At 45.2% G+C, this 18,607-nt stretch overlaps 2 protein-coding genes across 9 annotated transcripts in view; both read right to left on the bottom strand.

The window, feature by feature from the left end:
• Positions 1–8,160, bottom strand: part of CYRIB (CYFIP related Rac1 interactor B) — a 70,109-nt gene extending 61,949 nt beyond the window's left edge. For all 4 annotated transcript variants that reach the window (XM_035125243.3, XM_088675896.1, XM_035125241.3 and 1 more), the window contains exon 1: positions 8,033–8,160. The gene's annotated coding sequence lies outside the window, so the exon portion shown is untranslated. The remainder of the gene's footprint in view (positions 1–8,032) is intronic.
• A 6,943-nt stretch (positions 8,161–15,103) lies between these two features.
• ASAP1 (ArfGAP with SH3 domain, ankyrin repeat and PH domain 1) overlaps positions 15,104–18,607 on the bottom strand; it is a 140,230-nt gene continuing 136,726 nt past the window's right edge. For all 5 annotated transcript variants that reach the window (XM_060277616.2, XM_060277613.2, XM_088675898.1 and 2 more), the window contains one exon: positions 15,104–17,952. In XM_060277616.2, the coding sequence (XP_060133599.2) occupies positions 17,878–17,952 (75 nt within the window). In that variant the 3' untranslated portion in view covers positions 15,104–17,877. The remainder of the gene's footprint in view (positions 17,953–18,607) is intronic.

Raw genomic sequence — 18,607 nt, forward strand, 5'->3', positions numbered from 1 at the left:
AATGGACACATTTGGATGCCCCCCCTTATTTGATGTTCCCTTGAAACTGGACCACACTGTTATTCTCATATCACACAGGACGTGAAGCGAGGCTGAGGACTAGTGACTTGGCTATAAACGGTCACATCAAAATTAAAATGCAGCACAGATCTCAGTTCATCCCATTAGGCTCATCCTGCATCAACTCAGACCCAAAGGCTCATCTCACCCCGGGAAATCTAACTCTTCATTTGGCCCCACTGACTATCAATGAAAAGGCGAAAGTGGTTGCCTGCAAATTTTATCCACTTCTGCAAAGAAATGAGAAAAGTTTTAGGTCTCCCTTAAGGAAGGAGAAGAAGAAGAAGAAGAAGAAGAAGAAGAAGAAGAAGAAGAAGAAGAAGAAGAAGAAGAAGAAGAAGAAGAAGAAGAAGAAGAAGAGTTTTACAGGCACCTAGCACAGAAGCCCCTGAACCTACTTGTCTGACATTTGGCAGGCTTCCCAGAAGGGGTGGCTAATTTCATCCAATTTTTGCCCATTTCCGACAACGGGGGGTGGGGATCCCAAAAGCTAAAGAAGCCTCAGTTTTTTCCAAGAGTTAGGCTTCAGATCCCAGCTGAAGTGGGTCACACCCAAAGTGTTTCAAGGCAAAGCAGCTCACTTTCCAGGGTGCCAAGGCAGGATCTCAACCAGATCTTCTTTCCAGTGCCCATCCCAAGGCTCCATCACTTCCCTGAGTCATCCTGGAGCCATGCTACTGTGGGCACATTCTGTACCGTAATAGTTTTCTGCAGTCTGAATCATGCATTTAGGGGGATGGGTGGTGGCTGGCTAGTTCTGTCTCCGCCAGTGGTTTAACTCCCATGTGCTCAGCACTTCTTAGTCTTGAATGCATCTACTAGGTTTTGGGCGTGTGTGTATTCTGAATCGGAACTCAAGTTAGATGCCATCCCCAGCGGATCTCATAACAGCTTTCAGCTTCTGTCTGCCTTGCAACGTGGAAATGCTGATTTGCCTTCCCCAGTTGTTGTTTTCCAGTGACACTCATCATGTCTTTACGGCAGGAAGGAAGTGCAAAGGGCCTGTGGAATTTCTGGCCAAGGCTGTTCAACTATTGCAAACATGTGAGCCTCACAAACACAAAAGCATCCATGACTGATGGCCACCCAACTTCTGCTTAAAAACCTCCAAGGAAGGAGAGTCCACCACCTCTCGTGGGAGTCTTGCTGTTCATTTGCCAGTATACTTCTCTATTTACACAAATCTTAATTACGTATATGGAAAAGTCTTCTGTTGTTACTAAACAGCTTCTATTGGTAGCCTTTACTGTTTCTTGTAATCCGCTTAGAGCAGTGGTTCCCAATCTTTTTTTGGCCATGCCTCACCTAAGCATCTCTAAAATCCTGACTGCCCCGCCCTCCCCGGTGACATATAATTCTTATTATTCAAAAAGTGAACTCCTATTCACGTGGAGGAAGCCTAAAAAGCCATTAACTGTTAATAACTCATTCTCAAATTGCCCCCCTGTGGGGGGGTGCCCCACGTTGGGAATCACGGGCTTAGAGGTTGTCCTGCAATCAAATGACACATGTGTTTTGTTAAAATTAATGTTTGGGGAAAATGCTTCAGAATAACTAATACAGTGGTACCTCGACTTACGAACGACTCGACAACCGAATTTTTCGACTTACGAATGGGGCAAATGGCCGCGCGCTTACGATTTTTTCAACATCCAAATGGAAACTGCGGCGGTTTTAGATAGGGTTTTTTTGACTCACGAATTTTTAGATGGGGTTGCTTCGACTTACGAATTTTTCCATTTCAATGCATTCCTATGGGAAATCGCGTTTCCAATGGCGCTTTTCGACTTACGAATTTTTCAACCTACGAAGGTGCCTTCGGAACGGATTAAATTCGTAAGTCGAGGCACCACTGTATGTGAATACTGTACCACTGGAAAAAAGCAAAAGGACTATTCCGAGAAGTGACTTTCATACAGGTCTTGACTTCTCCACATCAAGGGATTCTTGGTGACAGCAGGTGAATATGTGGATTGAGTACATTTAAAATAATCATCATTGTGAGGGACAAGGGATACAGGGAAGTCCCTCCCATCTTAAGTTCCAGCCCATCCCCAAGCGCTGGAGAGAGCAAGGAGAGCTCTGCCTCCAGCGGAGAGTCAGGAAGTAGTGTCCGAGGCTCAGGCAAGGTTGCGGAGCCCATGCCCCAGGTGGGACAGGAAGTTGGACGCACGGGGGGGAGGCCAATCCCCCCAACTCCGGAATTGCGACGCAAACGTAGGGGGAAGAGGTTGGGTCTTCCAAAGCTTCTATGCTGGAGGAAAACGCGCCAATCGCCATTCGGAGGTTCTGACACCTCACCTTAAGGATGTACATTAACCGCTCTGAACACTGTAAATAATCAGCACTTAATAAAAGCCTAAAACGACCATGCTGGAGTCGTTACTCTAGAGTAGCCACATCAGGCCCTCTGACAATCATCATCATCGCCAGACAGGCAGTATAAAAGGTTGCTGAACACAGAACAAGCCATTCATGTACAGAGATGAAGCCATTCACACATGCAAGTCATCAACAACCCCTGAGCATGTATGTGTGAATCGAACTTGGGACAATGGGCAGCTGCAAGTGCGAAGAGACCTCCCTGGAAAAGCACTGAGCTTCAGGTCATGTGAAACATTCTAGAAGGTTCCGGGCGCAATGTTTGAGTCATGCTTCTTCATGCACACCTGCAAATAAAAGCCCGTTGCACACACACACAAAAATTCCAGGATCTCCCGGCTGTTAAAATCTTAGGCTGAGATTCACTTTCTGTGCACCACTACAATAAGGTCCAGAAGATATCAACCTAAGGCTTTGCCATTCTACATTACCTTAAGGAGCTACAACTCTCCGGCTCACTCTGTGAAGCAGGGGTTAATTCTGTTAGTGTTAAAGTCAACTAGAGAAGAGGAGAGATGCATCAGAATTTGTGGAATCATCTGTGATCAAATGGGCACAAGATGTGGGTCAAAATAATTGATCTGAACCTGTGGGTTTCCACATTTGTGGAAAACAAATTCACTGCTAGTTACACGTCGAAAGAGAACTGTTCAAAAATTATTCATAGGTGGTACTTGGCGCCAAGTAAATTAGCTAAAATGTTTAGGTCCAAAAGTGACCTTTGTTGGAAATATAAAGGAACAATTGGCACATTTTATCGTTCATGGCCGTCTTGCAGAATAATAAAAGAATTCGGGGGGCGGTATATAACAAACTTAAGAAAAGGTTTCCTAAAAACCCAGAAGCTTTCCTTCTGGGAATAATAACAACAGAAATTCCAAAAAAGCAAGCTACTTTATGGAACGAGGCATCCCTCCCCAGTCAAGATGCCTTGTAGTCTTTTCTTGAAGCCACTTCGCCATCTCCCCTCCTCTTTCCAGTCCTCCTCCTCCCAGCTGGGAATCCTCACCAGTTTCCCAAGGCTGAACAACCAAGGCCCTATAAATCAGGAGGGGGCATCTATCAAACTGCCAACACCCTTTCCCTTTATTCCCATTATCCTCCCCTCCCCATCTCCTATGAATGCAAAACGGGCCCAAGTTTCTGTTCTTAACAGCCCACAATCTCATGCACACTTTGCAGGGTATATAGGGGGCAAAGCTCAAATATAAAATGGGGGGGAGGGCTACTTTCAACATCTAGGATCTGGCTGTGGGGTTGCAGCTCCACATAGCACATAACCCTAACAAAAACTGTGTGATTCAAAAGCATTTGTGATGGTTGCTTTCCTCCTTTAGACACACTGAAAGCCCTATAACATCCAGTACAGTGGTACCTTGGTTCTCAAACTTAATCCGTTCCGGAAGTCCGTTCCACAACCAAAGCGTTCCAAAACCAAGGTGCGCTTTCTCATAGAAAATAATGCAAAAACGGATTAATCCGTTCCAGACTTTTAAAAGCAACCCCTAAAACAGCAATTTAACATGAATTTTACTATCTAATGAGACCACCAATCCATAAAATGAAAGCAATAATCAATGTACTGTACTATAAAATAAGTAAGACAGTATTGTAGATGATAAAAATTAATTTCTTTCTTATTTGCACTGATGATAGCTATTGTTTGGGTGGGGGTGGGGTGGGCTCTGATCCATTTCCACAGTCACACAATCAATCAATCAGTAGCTGAACTGGGTTCCACACAGTCACAAAAACAAATTAACCGAAAAAGCCTCAAAAACAAAAACACAAAACACAAAGTCAATAGCAAAACAAAAGTGCCAAATACAGTGGTACCTTGGTTCTCAAACTTGATCTGTTCCAGAAGTAGAATCATAGAATCGTAGAGTTGGAAGAGACCACAAGGGCCATCCAGTCCAACCCCCTGCCGAGCAGGAAACACCATCAAAGCATTCTTGACATATGGCTGTCAAGCCTCTGCTTAAAGACCTCCAAAGAAGGAGACTCCACCACACTCCTTGGGAGCAAATTCCACTGCCGAACAGCTCTTACTGTCAGGAAGTTCTTCCTAATGTTTAGGTGAAATCTTCTTTCTGGTAGTTTGAATCCATTGCTCTGTGTCCGCTTCTCTAGAGCAGCAGAAAACAACCTCCCTCCCTCCTCTATATGACATCCTTTTATATATTCGAACATGGCTATCATATCACCCCTTAACCTTCTCTTCTCCAAGCTAAACATACCCAGCTCCCTAAGCCGTTCCTCATAAGGCATCGTTTCCAGTCCTTTGACCATTTTCGTTGCCCTCCGTTTGACTTCTGAAATGTTTGGGAACCAAGGCACGGCTTCTGATTGGTGCAGGCGCCCAGGAAACAATAGCCGACAGCCACATCGGACATTCGGCTTCCAAAAATGTTTGAATACCGGAACACTTACTTCCGGGTTTTCGGTGTTTGGGAACCAAGGCTTTTGAAAACCAAGGCATTTGAGAACCAAGGTACCACTGTACTTACATATAAACTTCTATGTGCTTTGGAATGTTGTTTGTCCACTGTACAGATGGCCAGCTTTTAAGAGATCATTCACGTGAAATTAAGGGGCAGGTCTCAGTCTCTTTTTGGGTACCATTTTGAAACAAGGTGACTGGCGGAAGCTTTCCATGCTCGCAACAGTTTTCACTGCTGATTTCAAAAGCGCTCTGAACTTTTGGCTCCTTGGGAGTTCCTGAGCAATGCCAGCTACTAGGAAAGCATGAGATTCTTTACCTTGGGGTCGTGAGTTCGAGCCCCGTGTTGGGAAAGATTCCTGCATTGCAAGGGGTTGGACTTGATGACCCTCGTGGTCCCTTCGAACTCTGCAATTCAATGATTGTAGGTATAACTGTGTGGGGTCTAAAGTGCCATTAAAAGAATTGATCTAATCTTTGTATGCTGCTTTCCCGACAAAAACGAGCTCCACACTGAGTAGCTGACTGTACAGTGGGACCTTGGTTCTCAAACTTAATCCGTTCTGGAAGTCCATTCCAAAACCAAGGTGCACTTTCTCATAGACAGTAATGCAAAATGGATTAATCGGTTCCAGACTTTTAAAAACAACCCCTAAAACAGCAATTTAACATGAATTTTACTATCTAACGAGGCCATTGATCCATAAAATGAAAGCAATAATCAATGTACAGGTACTATACTATAAAATAAATAAGACAGTTTTGTAGATGATAAAAATTAAAATTACTTTTTTTTCTTACCTGCACTGATGATAGTCATTGTTTGGATGGGGGGCTTTTATCCATTTCCGCAGTCACACAATTAGTCAACCAGTAGCTGAACTGGGTTCCACACAGTCACAAAAATAAAGAAATGAACCGAAAAAGCCTCAAAAACAAAAAACGCAAAATAAATAGCCAAAACAAAAGTGCCAAACGTAATCCGTTCTGGAAGTCCGTTTGACTTCCGAAATGTTTGGAAACCAAGGCGCAGCTTCTGATTGGTGCAGGCGCCCTGGAAACGACAGCCGACAGCCACATTGGACGTTCGGCTTCTGAAAAACGTTTGAAAACCGGAACACTTACTTCCGGGTTTTCGGTGCTTGGGAACCAAGGTACCACTGTAACAACAAAGCCATTCACATTTAGGAACTCAAACATTTCCATTAATGTAATCAAACCATATTGGCAAAAAGCCTTGTGCCAAATATTTAAATGAACAGTTAGTGCAGTTCAATACAAACTCAGAATAATTCATCATCATCATCATTATTATTACTGTATTTGCATCCGCCCATCTGAATTGAGTTGCCCTAGCCAATCTGGGCAGTTTCCAGCATATACAAAAACAGAATTAAACATTAAAAACTTCCTTATACAGAGCTGCCTTCAGACCTCTTCTAAAATCAAGATCCCAGGGTGAATGTATTGAATAATTTACTAGTACTTATTTATTGCATTTATCTACTGCCTTTATCTTTGAAGGAGCTTTGAACCAGCCTCACAACAATTCCAGCCTCACAACAACCTTGTGAGGTAGGTTTGACAGAGAGATGGTGACTCGCCCAAGAGGCCACCCAGTGAGCTTCGTGGCTGGGTGGGGATTCGAACCCTGCTCTCTTGGGTCCTAGCCCAACGCTCTAAACCAATACACCACAAAGGGACGAAAAGAGCAGCTGCGGTTACATCCTCCCACAAATCTGGGGACAGTTTGCATCTTCTGAGTCACATTTGAAACTGGCCTAAGTAGTTATCTTATACAGAGTCAGACCACTAGGTTCATGTACCCCAGTATTGCCTACACAGGCTGGCAGTGGCTCTCCGGAGTTTCAGAGTTCCCCTCCTGGAGATACCTTGGATTGAACCCTGGTCCTTCTGCATGCAGTGCAGATGCCTTGCCCTTTAGCTATCGTCCCCTCTCCGGAGTTTCAGGTAGGAGCCCCACCTGGAGATGCCAAGGACCGCACCTGGGGGCCTTCTAGCAGCCAAGCAGATCTCCAATGCCGAGCTCGAGCTCAACTTCCCTCTCCCCGCCTCCATCAGCGCCAAAAGAGGAAGAAGAAGAAGAAGAAGAAGAAGAAGAAGAAGAAGAAGAAGAAGAAGAAGAAGAAGAAGAAGAAGAAGAAGAAGAAGAAGAAGAAGAAGAAGAAGAAGAAGAAGAAGAAGAAGAAGAAGAAGAAGAAGAAGAAGAAGAAGAAGAAGAAGAAGAAGAAGAAGAAGAAGAAGAAGAAGAAGAAGAAGAAGACACAGCCTGCCCTTCCTCTATTTCTTCCGCCGCCTGCTAGGAGGTGATCAAGAAAAGGGTACCTATGCAAATCGATCTAATTCTGCACCCTGCACGGCAAGGAAGGATGCCATTCGAACCCCACTTACCTGGGAGTAAGCCCCACTGAAGTCAACAGGGCTTACTTCCGAGTAGATCTATGTTGCACCCCATGGTGTCAGAGTCAGAGCCCCTTCCTCCCCACTGAGCCGCAGCGCGGAGGATCGGGTCGCACGTAGGCAAGGTGCGAGGCTGCAACCCTGCACTCGCTTCCCTAGCAATAATGCATCCTCTAGGAGTCACCAGGCAGAGGATCGGGCCGCACAAGACAGCATGCATGCAGTTTCCACCCTCTATACACACACCGCCAAGGATCGAGGCCACAACCCCATGCAGGCTTCCCCGGGAGTAAAGAACACCCACTGAGCGACACTCCCTGCCGAGGAAGCAGGCGGAGGATCGGGCCCCGGCCGCACATCAGCGTGGGGATCGGGGCCTGAGAAAGGCCTTGCCATAGGGAGGGGAGGGAGGCTGCGTTGCTTTGTCACCCCCATTCATTGGGAAAGGTGGCTCCCCCATCCCCCATTTTGCTTCCCCCTGTAAATGAGGCAGCCTGGAAACCGCAACGCTCCGCTGCTCCCCACCCGATCCCTCGATCACTTCCCCATAGTGATGCTCTACCACGTTTGCTTTGCGCTGAAACCGGTTTGAATGACTTAAAAGACGGAGGGGGGGAGAGAGAGACGAGCAAGCGATGGAAAGGCGCGACGGTGTTGCAATCAATCAATGCAATGCCAAATAAATGATAATGGGAAAAAAAATCATAATAACCAGGTCACACTCACCGTTTCCGCTGCGCGCGGACGAAGCGGATCCGAGGGAGCGGGGTGGGTGCAAGCGAGCCGCCGAATTGCAACGGGTGGCGGCCAGGAGAAGGAACCAGATTTCTGCAGCCTCTTTTGCAAAAGGCAACGGAGCTTCCGGGTTGGTCAGTCTCAACGTCACTGCTACAGGTTTGCAAGGAAGAGGAGGCGGCAAGCTGCGTGCGGGAGACAAAAAAGATAGCTATAAAAGGAAGGGACCCGTAAGGGGGAAGGAGGAGGAGAGTCCTGCTTACCTCCGAGATGCTCGATCCGTGCCCCGATCCTGAAAGCGTCTACCTGGGAGTAAAGGTTGTTTTTTGACACACAGCCGGCAGAACCTGAGCAAAGCTTTTCCTAGCTTGTGCCATGCATTTGTAACGGGAGGGGGGAGGATCTGCGTAAAAACAGCCCTGCAGGATCAGGCCAGGGGCATCTCGTACTCGCAGGGGCCGGGGCATCCAGATACCTGTAGGAAACCTTCAAGCAGGATTTGACCACAAGAGCCCTCCTCTCTGCCCCTCCTGCTGTTTCCAGTAGCTGCTTTTCAGAAGCGTCCAACTGTGAAGGCAAAACATAAGCCGTCATGGCTAGTAGTAGCCATTGACAGCCCCTCATACCCTCAGAGCATCCCGATTTCCCAGGGAAAGTCCCGGAATTACAGAAGCCGTCCCGATTTCCGATTTGATCCCCGAGGTGTCCCTGTTTTCCATTTTTCTCCCCTCCACTTCTCGGAGAACAATTAAAAGTGGTGTGGGTGGGTGGGTGTGTTTATACAGATAATAAAATACTTGCACCAAATGAAGGAAGCGGCATCTGAAGCCCTTCCTATAATTTTGAAGGAAAAGGTCACAAATCCACTTTAATTTTTTAAAATACTTCAGCAGCCAGCCATTTCTTAGGAGTGTTTATTCCTTTCTTGTAAATGGAGCTTACAGCTATCAATTTATTCCATTTGCCGGTGGAAGATACAGGATCCCTTTCCTTGCACATTTTTTTCTTTACAACAACCCTGTGAGGTAGGTTCTGTGGAAAGGTTGCAATTGGCTCAAAGCGACTGACGTATATGTGTATTTGACAAATATGTGTGCAGGGAGAGACCAAACGTGGGAGCAGCTTCCTGATGTAGAATAGTAAAGGTAAAAGGACCCCTGACCGTTTACCTTCCCGCCGGAGTGGTACCTATTTATCTACTTGCACTTTGACATGCTTTTGAACTGCTAGGTTGGCAGGAGCTCACCCCGTTGCAGGGATTCGAACTGCCAACCTTTTGATCGGAAAGCCCTAGGCTCTGTGGTATGTGTATTTGACATATATGTGTGCAGGGAGACCAAATGTGGGAGCAGCTTCATGATGTGGAATAGAATGTCCCTATTTTCATCTGATAAATGTTGGATGAATTCGTCCCGTCCTCTTTTAACGCCATCCAGGTTGTTGACTGTCACTGCCTCTTGCAGAAGCGAGTTCCATACTTGTTACTGTACTATGTACTGCGGGGAGGAAGTGCTCTTGCCTTTCCTGAACCTTCCAATATTTTCCACTTCCTTGGATGTCCACGAATTCTAGTGTTTAGGAGGGAGAAAAACTCACGACATTTGCCAGGTGTCTAGAGACACCTGTGCTTTGAACCTGGCCGCTTTCTGGAGGAAAAGAACCTAGAGGCCCCCACAAGATTTGATATCTAAGATATGGAATTCCTTTCCACCAGAGGTAGCTATGCCCACCAGCTTTCAGACACTGACACAATAGCAGTCAATTGGGGGGTGGATTTACACTGGGCTGTCTAGACATTGCTCCGTTAGTGCACGTCAGTGAGGCCGAGATGGGGGTCTTGTTGACTGTGGGGCCTGGGACCTCCACGCACCCTGATCAGCCTTGGCCCTTGGGGAGGTCCTTTCCAATGCGTTGGTTTGACTTCACCCCCACAGGTGCGCTCCATAGTCTCTGAGACAGACGGATGTCAACAACAGTGCTTTTTCTCCAGAATAAAAGTGCCCAGGATGAGCATCTTTGACTTAAGAATGTGATTCAGGTCTCTTGCTGCTGCCAGAGAAGGGAGAAGTCCAGGGCTCCACTCAGCAAAGTGGGCAGGCATCTCCCCACAGCTTACCATGACTGCCTTGTCACATTTTGATGTGAAATAATGTACATTAGCATTTGGGGTGATTTAGGCCTGACTAAGTCTAAAGTTAGGGATGCGGGTGGCGCTGTGGTCTAAACCACTGAGCCTAGGGCTTGCCGATCAGAAGGTCAGGGTTCGAATCCCCGTGACTGGGTGAGCTCCTGTTGTTCCGTCCCAGCTCCTGCCAACCTAGCAGTTCGAAAGCACCTCAAAGTGCAAGTCGATAAATAGGGACCGCTCCAGCGGGAAGGTAAATGGCGTTTCCATGCGCTGCTCTGGTTCGCCAGAAGCGGCTTAGTCATGTTGGCCACATGACCCGGGAGCTGTCTGCGGACAAACGCTGGCTCCCTCGGCCTATAGAGCAAGATGAGTGCCCAACCCCAGAGTTGTTCGCGACTGGACCTAATGGTCAGGGGTACCTTTACCTTTTTAAGTCTAACGTTGCTTGGCTGCAATACTGGACAACTGTAGTTTGACTTAGGCTCTGTTTATATAGCAATTGCTGGCAGGTCAGAGACAGAAGCTCAGCCTGCAGCTTGATCCCAGGCCCAGGCCCAGGCAAATTCAAGTCCCTTGGAGAGCCACTGAGAGTCAGTTTAGGCCAGGTGTGGCCCTCCATATGGGCTAAACTACATATCCCATCAGCCCCATCAAGCATGGCCAATGCACTGGGGATGATGAGGCGATGTAGTTGAGCAACATCTGGAGGGCCAATGAGCTAGATGGGCCAATGGACTGGCTTGGTATAAGGCAGCTTGTGGAGAAGCCTAGTAGAGATGCCACCTGTCTGATATGTAACAGCAGGGAGTTTCAAAGGGTGAGTGGTGTCACAATGAGGTCCATAGCTACGGGCAGGGCCGGATTTAGGTTTGATGAGGCCCTAAGCTACTGAAGGTAATGGGGCCCTTTATACTGTATGTCCAGCTGTCCTTTGTCAACAACAAATTGTCGCTGTTTTTTGTGTTGAAAATATGCTATATGGTAATTTATAGACCGAATAGGTATCTAAAGCCATTTGCACCTACAGAATGTAGGCACCTATACTGTATATAAAGGTAAAGGGACCCCTGACCATTAGGTCCAGTCATGACCGACTCTGGGGTTGCGCGCTCATCTCGCATTATTGGCCGAGGGGGCCGGCGTATAGCTTCCACGTCATGTGGCCAGCATGACAAAGCCGCTTCTGGCAAACCAGAGCAGCACACGGAAACGCCGTTTACCTTCCCGCTGTAGTGGTTCCTATTTATCTACTTGCATTTTGACGTGCTTTCGAACTGCTAGGTTGGCAGGAGCTGGGACCAAGCAACGGGAGCTCACCCCGTCACAGGGATTCAAGCCGCTGACCTTCTGATCGGCAAGCCCTAGGCTCAGTGGTTTAACCATAGCACCACCTGGGTCCTAATAGGTAATAATAATAGGTAATAATAGGTATTTAAAGTCACTTGCACATACAGAATGTCGGCACCTATACTGTAGGTATATAGAAATAAGCAAACCAGTGATATTTTAGGGAGCGGGCTAGCAGGCGGGGGCCATTACTTACATCATAGGAGCCTACACAACACAAAACACTGTTGGTGTATGTAGGTTTTATTTTGTTTTTTTATATTTTGGAAATGTACTTTTTTCCTTTAATTTTTTTTTGGGGGGGACCCCAAGATAGTGGGGCCCTGAGCTGTAGCTTGTTTGGCTTATATGTCAATCCGGCACTGGCTATGGGTCAGGATCTTGCTGCCTTGAAGACGAGCAGGATAGAGTTGCCCTTTCCTACAGCTGGGTGCCTTTCACAGCTGCCAGCAGGTTGAAAGACAGCAGGTGAAGCTTTTTCTTATCATCCCCCACCCACCACCCCGGCCAATACAAGCTTAACTGATTTCTATGTGACATGGAGCAGTTAAAGGCTGAGTAGCTCTGATTAAGTCAAGGTTTCCCAAACTTCCAGCAGTTTTTGGACTACAATTCCCATCATCCTTCTAGCTAGGGGTGATGGGAGTTGTAGTCCAAAAGCAGCTGGAAACCCGAGTTTGGGAAACCTTGGATTGAGTGAAAACACACACACAGCATATAACCCCTAGCAAGTCATAGCACTGACTTGTTTTCCATCTGACGGTGTAGTGAGGAAGCAGAACTGAGAAACGGCACTTCCTTTGAAAGGGTTGCTTGCCATCGAGTCACGCAAGATGGAAGTGCAATGATGTCAAGCGTTGTGGCTAACTTGCAGAAGCTGCAGCTGAATCTTACTGCACCACTGGTGGCCGGAGAGCTTCCTCTGCTGTGAAAAGGCTTAATGGGGGTTTAAGACCCCACTGAGCTCCTTTGAGAGGGGAGGGAGGGATATAAATTGAGCAACTAGATAGGACATGTTAGGGGGTGTCTAGGTGAGACAGCCTAGTGGGCCCATGTCTCCTCAAGGAAGCAAGGCAGCAAAGGATCTCCTTAGCCTGTGTGTGTTACCAACTTTAACTCTTCTGTTGGAACATACTTCATTACTGCTGCCCAAGGTTGGTGGGTACACAATCCTTTTAGGAGGAGAAATGCAGGGAGCAAGATTCTATTAAGATGACTGGTTCTTAATGCAGGGTTGGCTATCCTGCGGTCTTCCAGATGTTGCTGGACTAGATCTCCATTGGCCATGACGCCTGGGACTGATGGACATTGGAAGCCCAAAAAGATAAGGGAGGCCACGCCCACCTTCATGTGTCCTTGAAACCTGCAGGTAGATCATAGTAGGTCTGGGGCTTTCAAGCATTGCTGGAGAATCTGAGGCTGAGGCCTCCTGGGAAAGGGTACAGCTAGTACCCAATTCTGAAGAAGGGATTTCGTTGTGTTTGTCAACAAGGCAGATGTTCCTTATAGTCAAATGCAGGATGAGGTCATGTCATGCCCGCAGGGCGCCCGCATCCTTCTGAGCAAGATTCTGGCTGCAACATGGCAGCAGTGGCAGAGCCAATGGATAGATCAGGAAGAGAGCATCATTCTCGACAAGGTTGTAGGTTAGAGAACCTGGGTGAGGCAGGAGAGAAGCAGAGGAGTGACCCTAAAGGTCTCTTCCGTAATATGACTCAAGGTGTTTGAGATCCAGAAGTGGCGGTGAGTTGCGCATGCACACAAATCCAACTCTGTGTAGAATTGCACAGTCAAGGAGCTGTAAGTGTGCAAACCATAGGAACAGTTAAAAATGGCTCTGTGTGTTTACAAGCTCTTGCCACATGGAGAGCAGTCATCACAGAGTCCTGTCCATTCTACAACCCGGTGGTTTTAGTGACAATGCTATGGTTTCCCTGGCTTTGCTGAAAATCTAGCCCGAGAGGGCATAAGGCAGTGAACAAACAGTGCAAACTAAAAACCAGAGTCCTGCAAAACTTTTCTTTGAAAAATTGAAATCTGTGTAACAAAGCACACAATATCTGCTATTTTTGTCGTCTGAATCTAAGAATTTGGTAAAATGCCTGCTCCTTTCCTTTGGTTCTGACATCAATGAGGTTGAATGGTACTCAAGAGGCCTACTTCCGAGGAAGCATATAAGATGCCTTTCTTTTGCTTAAAACATCAGCAAACACATTATTCTACATGAAATTGCAATTCTGCAAGGTTAATAGCTATATGTTTCCTAAGAAAATGTCTGGGATTATTTCCAGGCCAAATGTAGGACGTAACAAATGAACAAATAAACAAAACCCTTTGCCTATGAAAATAAGCAGATGCAAAAATGCACCCGAAAAATAGGCAATGTTTATCCTGTCATCACTGCTTTAAGCTGCTCACTTTAAAATACACTTCCAAGGATGTTTTCCGAAATAGCAACCCTGCTTGGTATAAAAGGTACCAGAAATCCAGACATTTGGTGCATGCGTAGCAGAGAAACTAATGGGGCAAGGTTACCATCTATTCTTTAAATATAATAAGGGAATCTGAGGTAGGATTAGATAATTGAGGGGCAGGCCTGATATGCCAGAGCTATAGCATATTCACAGGTGAGCTTCTTCTGTACAGGACCCCCACCCTCCCATGGAAAATGGATTAGTGCAGGCACCCCCAAACTTCGGCCCTCCAGATGTTTTGGACTACAATTCCCATCTTCCCTGACCACTGGTCCTATTAGCTAGGGATCATGGGAGTTGTAGGCCAAAACATCTGGAGGGCCGCAGTTTGGGGATGCCTGGATTAGTGAATGAGTGTGTGTAAATCATGGGAGAAGTTGTGTGTGTCCCTCCCCACATTTTGCTTTAGTCATGCCCCATTATCATTGGGATGTGGCTCCCCACAACTTCCTGAAGGGACTCTGTAGCCCTTGAGCATCTCCCACCCAAAGTAGCCCACCCCTGTTTAAGAGTTGGGCAGCTTGTACAATAAAGCCAAAATGCACACAAATCTGGCAGCTGCTCGCCCTTAAAGCGTAACAGCTGCAGTTGCACAGAAATCTGTTTAAAATGAGGGTTAAACAGAGTGGACTTCATTTTCTATCTTCCACTGAAATAAAAGGACTAATGAAGGTGACTGCAGATCTATCCACCCCCAATTCTCTACCTCATGGCATGCGCACACAGGTGGAAAAGTTAAAGATGCTACTGAAAAGCAACACTTTTTGTACCAGCAATGAAGTTTTAGCATTTAACACTTGGGAGCTGCGTATTAGGACCAGAAGAGAGACTGTTTAGTATAAACTACCTGCAAACAACGGAGTAAGAGACCAAAAGACAAGCATTTCAGTGCATCCAGATTCCACCCCACCCCCCCAATACAATCTGTGCACAAATCTGTATGAACACCAGAATGAATGGATATATTTATCTGGTGCTCTTATCTCTTTACTGAATAGAAACTGAACATGAGCATCAGAAAAAACACATGCTCTGTAATTGTATGTGGATGAGATCTACTTTTTCCTCCTATAGCAGACTCCAGTTGATAAAAGGACATTCAGATGTCTGGGATCAACTGAATACATTTATTTAAAAGCAATTTTAAATATTAAAAAAAGTAGAAATTAACACATACAGTACTCAAACTGTCACATTAAACACGTGAGGAGACAAGTGTACTGATGTATTGTGACTGTAACATTCAAATGAGACTTCAGTTTCCAACTAGTGGCTCTAACCAGATCTGCTTTCTATACATGTTGATGCACTAATGTCATAAAAAAATAAATAGCAATTGCTGTTCAACAGTAAAATAACACACCATTTGCAGAACATACTTCCCTCTCCCCAGGGAAAAAAAAACCCAAAACAAACAAGACTTCCCAAATACGTCATGTACAAAACTGCAGATAGTGGCTCTGAGTTTAAATACAATATTGTACTTAAAACTCTACCTATATATCATACATGGTATTTTAATTCTCCTATGGACTCTCAAATCACCCAGAATAGTCAAGTCTTGTTCCTGATGGAACTCATTTTATTTTTTAAAAAATTCATTATTATACTACTTCAAAAAAGCATACAAAATAATAGACATTTTGACTCTACATCATTTTACACATCTGGATCTCCTTTATATGAGTTGCGCTTTCTCTCTCTCTTTCAACCAGTGGATTTTGAGATCATTTTAAAATATACTTGACAAAAAAGGTAGATCATTTTGTTCTTTAATGCATCTGAAGCACACTGCATTGATGAGCAATATGGAATGCAAAGTCATTTTTTTTTTGTTCCGGCTTTCATATAAACAGCATGAGTCTGAGAAAACACTGAAATCGGTAGCACGGCAGAGTCAATGCCAGCAGGCTCAGTCACTCACTTGAAAGCTTATATCTTTTTAACAGAATGTGTCATGACACAGATGAAGCAATAGTTTAAAAAACCACTTTCCAATAATAGCTGATAAATATTTTGCTCTTTTTCATGCAAGATTTCTTAAGTTGATTATGTTCTGTATGTTAACCATTTAAATAAAAATAAATATTCACTGACTACAGGTTTGTAAAACATCAAAAGCGAAAGCCTCGGAGCGATTAGTGTGAACTTGTGCTTTTCGTGAAATGGAAACCTTTTGACAGGGAGTCACGAGAATCTGCTATGAAGGAAAAAGAAAATCGGGCTGTTGCAAAAAGCAGTTGTTTAAAGCTGGGGTAGCTAACTAGTGGCCTTGGAGATTCGTCTATCTCCAGCTCGAATTGGCTCCAGCCAGCCTAGCCAGTGATCAGGGATGACTAGCCTAGCAACATCGGGGCAGACATGGGTCAGCCAGCCCTGTTTTAAGCCAGGCGAACCCAGGAAACCACATGCAGCCGCACTGTAAAACGTTCCGTGAATCATAAGCAAAACAAGAACATTCCGCTTTGCATATTATAACAAAGATCAACAAATAAATAAATGAAACACCATATCCGAAATGAGCATATATCCTTAATACATTGATCAGAATAAAGAATGCGTTTTAGATGCAATTAATGCAGGGTGGAAACTCTAAAGCCATCTCAGATCAAAACATACCCTTCCTAAGTTCAGCTCAGTGGTTTCAAGATTGCCGGCAGATTCTGAAAGTTCAACCTCAAGCCATAATTAGGATTCCACAAAAGCAAATTTAATTCCAGATGTTACAGTCTGGCGTCTCATGATTTAACAGGTGATAATTTGCATGAAAGGTCATCTTTCACTCGTTTTGATAGCTGGGTTTTGTTTTGTTTTTAATTATTATTTCTCCAGGCGACAGTACTAAGAGAGCATTATGAATTAATAGCTCCAGTGGGTTGGAGGCTCAAATCCCCCAACAGCAAAGATATCTTCTAAATGAGCCAATTAGTTAGCACACACTAATGCTCACATAAACTCATATTTCAAGTCCGTGTGGCAACCGGATTGTAACAGGAGTGCACTGCGTGAAAACTTGAAAAAGCTGGCAGACACTTGTAACGTTTCTGCATAAACAGAGGTTGTAGGGAGTGGTATATGCTAATAAGCAGATGGGGGGTGGGCTGCTTTTCTTTTAAGACCCTGGTGTCATTAAAGGAAACCTCCAGCCAAAAGTCCCACAAGTGTTCCTTCATTAGACAGAGCAATTTTAACTGAAGACTTTCAGATGGTGTTAGGTGAGGTAAATATCAGAGGGAGAAACACCAACGACATAATACAAACATGAAATGCCTGTTCACACACACACACACACCACAAAAGACTACTGGTTAATCTGTAGCATCAGTGAATATTTCTTTTGTTTGATGTGTACATTGAACACTTTCTTTGACAATACCGAGGAAGTAGATTTCGCAAGCTGTAAAGTGTGTACATTGGTAGCTGTAAACTGGGCTGTAAATGAGCCAAAGCAGTTCATTTTGAAAACTGAATCTAACTCTCTGCTAGTTATCTATTTTAGGAATACTGATTTATTAGAGATGGTAATTTCTGTAGTTAAACAGGACCGGATGAGACCAACCACATTTAGGGAGCTGGTAGTTCATACACACAGACAAAGAGATGTAAGTGCTTGATGCCAAGGATGGCTTGAGCAAACCCAAGAAGGCATGCCAGGTCCCAAGGCTACCGTAATACTGGCAAAGGCAGAGTAACACCGTTATTTACAATACAAGTATAAGTCACCTCGCTGGGTGAGCCGTAAATGAGTTCTTGTTCCGTAACAGCAGTTATATATACATATATATCCACAGTTGTGCACAGAATTACAGGGAGGGAGCAGCTGTTTGCTTCGTGCTAAAAGCCCGTCTTGCAGGAAGGATGTGCAATGCTCAAGTTTCCGATTCGACTTAGTCTGACAAAATATGGACGAAGGATACTGGGAAGACCCCTTTTCTCTCTGGCTTTCCTTCAATGTGGCCAATCTGCAGAGAAGAACAAACAATGTTGGCTCAGAAGGCATTGCGCCCCCGCCCCCAAACCTCTGCATTTGCTATCCCAAATGGAGCAATAACGTATGTTACAATCTTGACAGTCAGTAGTTTTATGCTTTGATATCTTCATTCTGAACTTGGCCACTTTTATATGGAAGCAAGTCTAATGAATAGATACCTGAAATCTGGGAAACACCAAATATTTCAGCCATGATCTTTATGTGGGTAACAGTTATGCAGTTACATTGGTGGGTTTTTAGGGGGGAGGGGGGGTCCTCCCTCACTAAAGGTTTTTGAGCAGGGCCTTGACAGCCATCTGCTGAGTTTCAAAACCCAGTTTGCCAAGCAGACTTGCCATGCTAGGAATGCACACCCAAAAGCACCAGTGGGTGATGAAATTGGTTGTTGTTGTTTTTTTAGGTTGGTCTAGATGTGCAGGTCTGCAGACACACAGTGGGCTCCTAGCTGTTAAGATAGGGATAGGGTTAATATTATTATTAATGTATGCCCACTTTTTTTCTGTACAAGGCCTCTTTTGTTCTCTCAGTCATCAACCGCTGCTCTGCTGCAATGGTCTGCTGCAGTGAGACGGGGGTAGCCAACCTAGTGCCCTCCAGATGTTGTTTAGCCACAACTTCCATTATCC

Source organism: Zootoca vivipara, chromosome 8, assembly GCF_965207765.1.
Source record: "Zootoca vivipara chromosome 8, rZooViv2.hap1.1, whole genome shotgun sequence".
In the NCBI taxonomy this organism is placed as follows: domain Eukaryota; kingdom Metazoa; phylum Chordata; class Lepidosauria; order Squamata; family Lacertidae; genus Zootoca; species Zootoca vivipara.